The sequence below is a fragment of the Rhizophagus irregularis genome, chromosome 5, assembly GCF_026210795.1.
Source record: "Rhizophagus irregularis chromosome 5, complete sequence".
NCBI classification, from domain to species: domain Eukaryota; kingdom Fungi; phylum Glomeromycota; class Glomeromycetes; order Glomerales; family Glomeraceae; genus Rhizophagus; species Rhizophagus irregularis.
Genome location: NC_089433.1, coordinates 4,191,308 through 4,193,098, shown reverse-complemented (window position 1 = coordinate 4,193,098; position 1,791 = coordinate 4,191,308). Strand labels below are relative to the sequence as shown.

The 1,791-nt window shown below is 25.2% G+C and overlaps 1 protein-coding gene across 1 annotated transcript; it reads left to right on the top strand.

The window, feature by feature from the left end:
- Positions 1-111: 111 nt before the first annotated feature.
- OCT59_025450 (uncharacterized protein) lies at positions 112-1,791 on the top strand. Its single transcript, XM_025320810.2, has 6 exons — positions 112-185; positions 280-597; positions 677-790; positions 866-970; positions 1,051-1,169; positions 1,248-1,791. The coding sequence occupies exons 1-6, from the start codon at positions 143-145 to the stop codon at positions 1,611-1,613; spliced, it is 1,065 nt and encodes a 354-aa protein (XP_025170480.1). The 5' UTR covers positions 112-142; the 3' UTR covers positions 1,614-1,791.

Sequence of the window (1,791 nt, the reverse complement as noted above, 5' to 3'; positions counted from 1 at the left end):
ACCCAAATTATTTATAATTCTTAATTTTTTTTTATTTATTTATTTATTTTTTTTATTGATTAATATAAATAATTTTATATATAAACACTAAACGCAAAAATGATTAAGTTAAAATTATTGATTCCTGGAATAATAAAATACGATGAATTCTATCATATCTTTGTTTTGTTGTACCTTGATCTTGTGTAAATATTGAAGAAATTAAATAATTTTGTTTCTTTTTTTTAAGATGTTACATTCCAAACTAAATTTTTTTTTTTTAAAAACTTTTTAATGTAGCATTCAAGATTCCAATAGAAATTTTTGCTCATTTCAAGTCCTTCTTCTTTAATAATAATAAACGTATACAACCAACCTTATCTCAACGTATAATGGCCACTACATCAAGAATTTTGGAATTATATTTACCAACGTTTCTGTTAAAAATAATACTTAGAATGTTAAGTAAGATCGTCCGTAGAGTTAAAGGAAGGCGTTGGGTAAAAAAATTGGATGCGAGTAACGAAAAAGATGAATGGGAAGGCTATTTAATTGCAGAAAATGTTGAACATTCAGAAATTGGAAAAGATGCTGATATGATTATTTTATACGCTCATGGTAAATTTACTTTATACTGTAGTGTTGATTCACTGCGTCACGTTTATCATTAATTCTTTCGTCTTTTATAATAAAATAGGAGGAGCTTTTGTTTTTGGTGATGCTTTATTACCCTTGGAAATGTTCATCGATTGGATTAAAACATGGAAATTAAATCATGGCGTTAACACACAGATATTGTCTTTAGAATACAGTAAGCTAAATTTAAGATTTATTAAATTAATAATTATAATATAAGTTTACTTAATATTCATAATTTACTTGATAGGATTATCACCAAAGTATTCATTCCCGGCTGCAAGAGATAATATATTAGCGTGTTATCAATGGCTTGTCACGGAAAAGAATATTGATCCATCTAAAATTGTTTTTGGTAACGTATCTTAATAAATTATTTTTTTTAAAAAAAAATCATTACAAATTTTAATTTTTTTTTTTTTACATTAAATTTAGCTGGTGATAGTGCGGGTGGAAATTTGGCTATAGTTAGTGCAATTTACCTTGTTAATAACCCATATTTATATTCGATCGATCCACCTGCAGCTATTGTTTTATTATCACCTTTTCTTTCTGTAAGTATAATCGTTAAAATTATTTAGTTTTCATTATATTTTAATTCATATTTTAAATTATAATTTTAATTTTTTTAGGGAATGTTGAATACCAAATCAGTCATTGATAATGCTTCATATGATAGTCTAGATCCTACTTGGTTACACCGTTGTATGGATGCATATATAGGCGACTCAAATCTTCTTCCATCTTGTTCAATGGTTTCTCCCGTATTTGAACATCAACTTTCAGGTTTACCAAAAGTATGGGCTTGTGCAGGAGGTTACGAAATATTGTTGGATGATATTAAAAATTTTATTGGAAAATTGATCCAAAATAATGTAAAAGCAGAATTGGTTATAGAAGATACTAATTTTCATGATTATGCTGTAGGAAAAGCAACAAGTAGAGATGGTGCATATGAAAGATCTATTAAATATATTGGAAAGTTCTTGTATGATTAAAAATAGTGAAATTAAACTAATAACTAAATCCGTAAAAATAGAGTTACTATAGATAAAAAAAAAAATTTTTATATATATTATATAGACTTTACCTATCACCAAAAGTATTGTTATATATTATTAATTAATTATACATTAACGTTAATAAAAAAAATTTAAATATCAGTTAAAATAAATA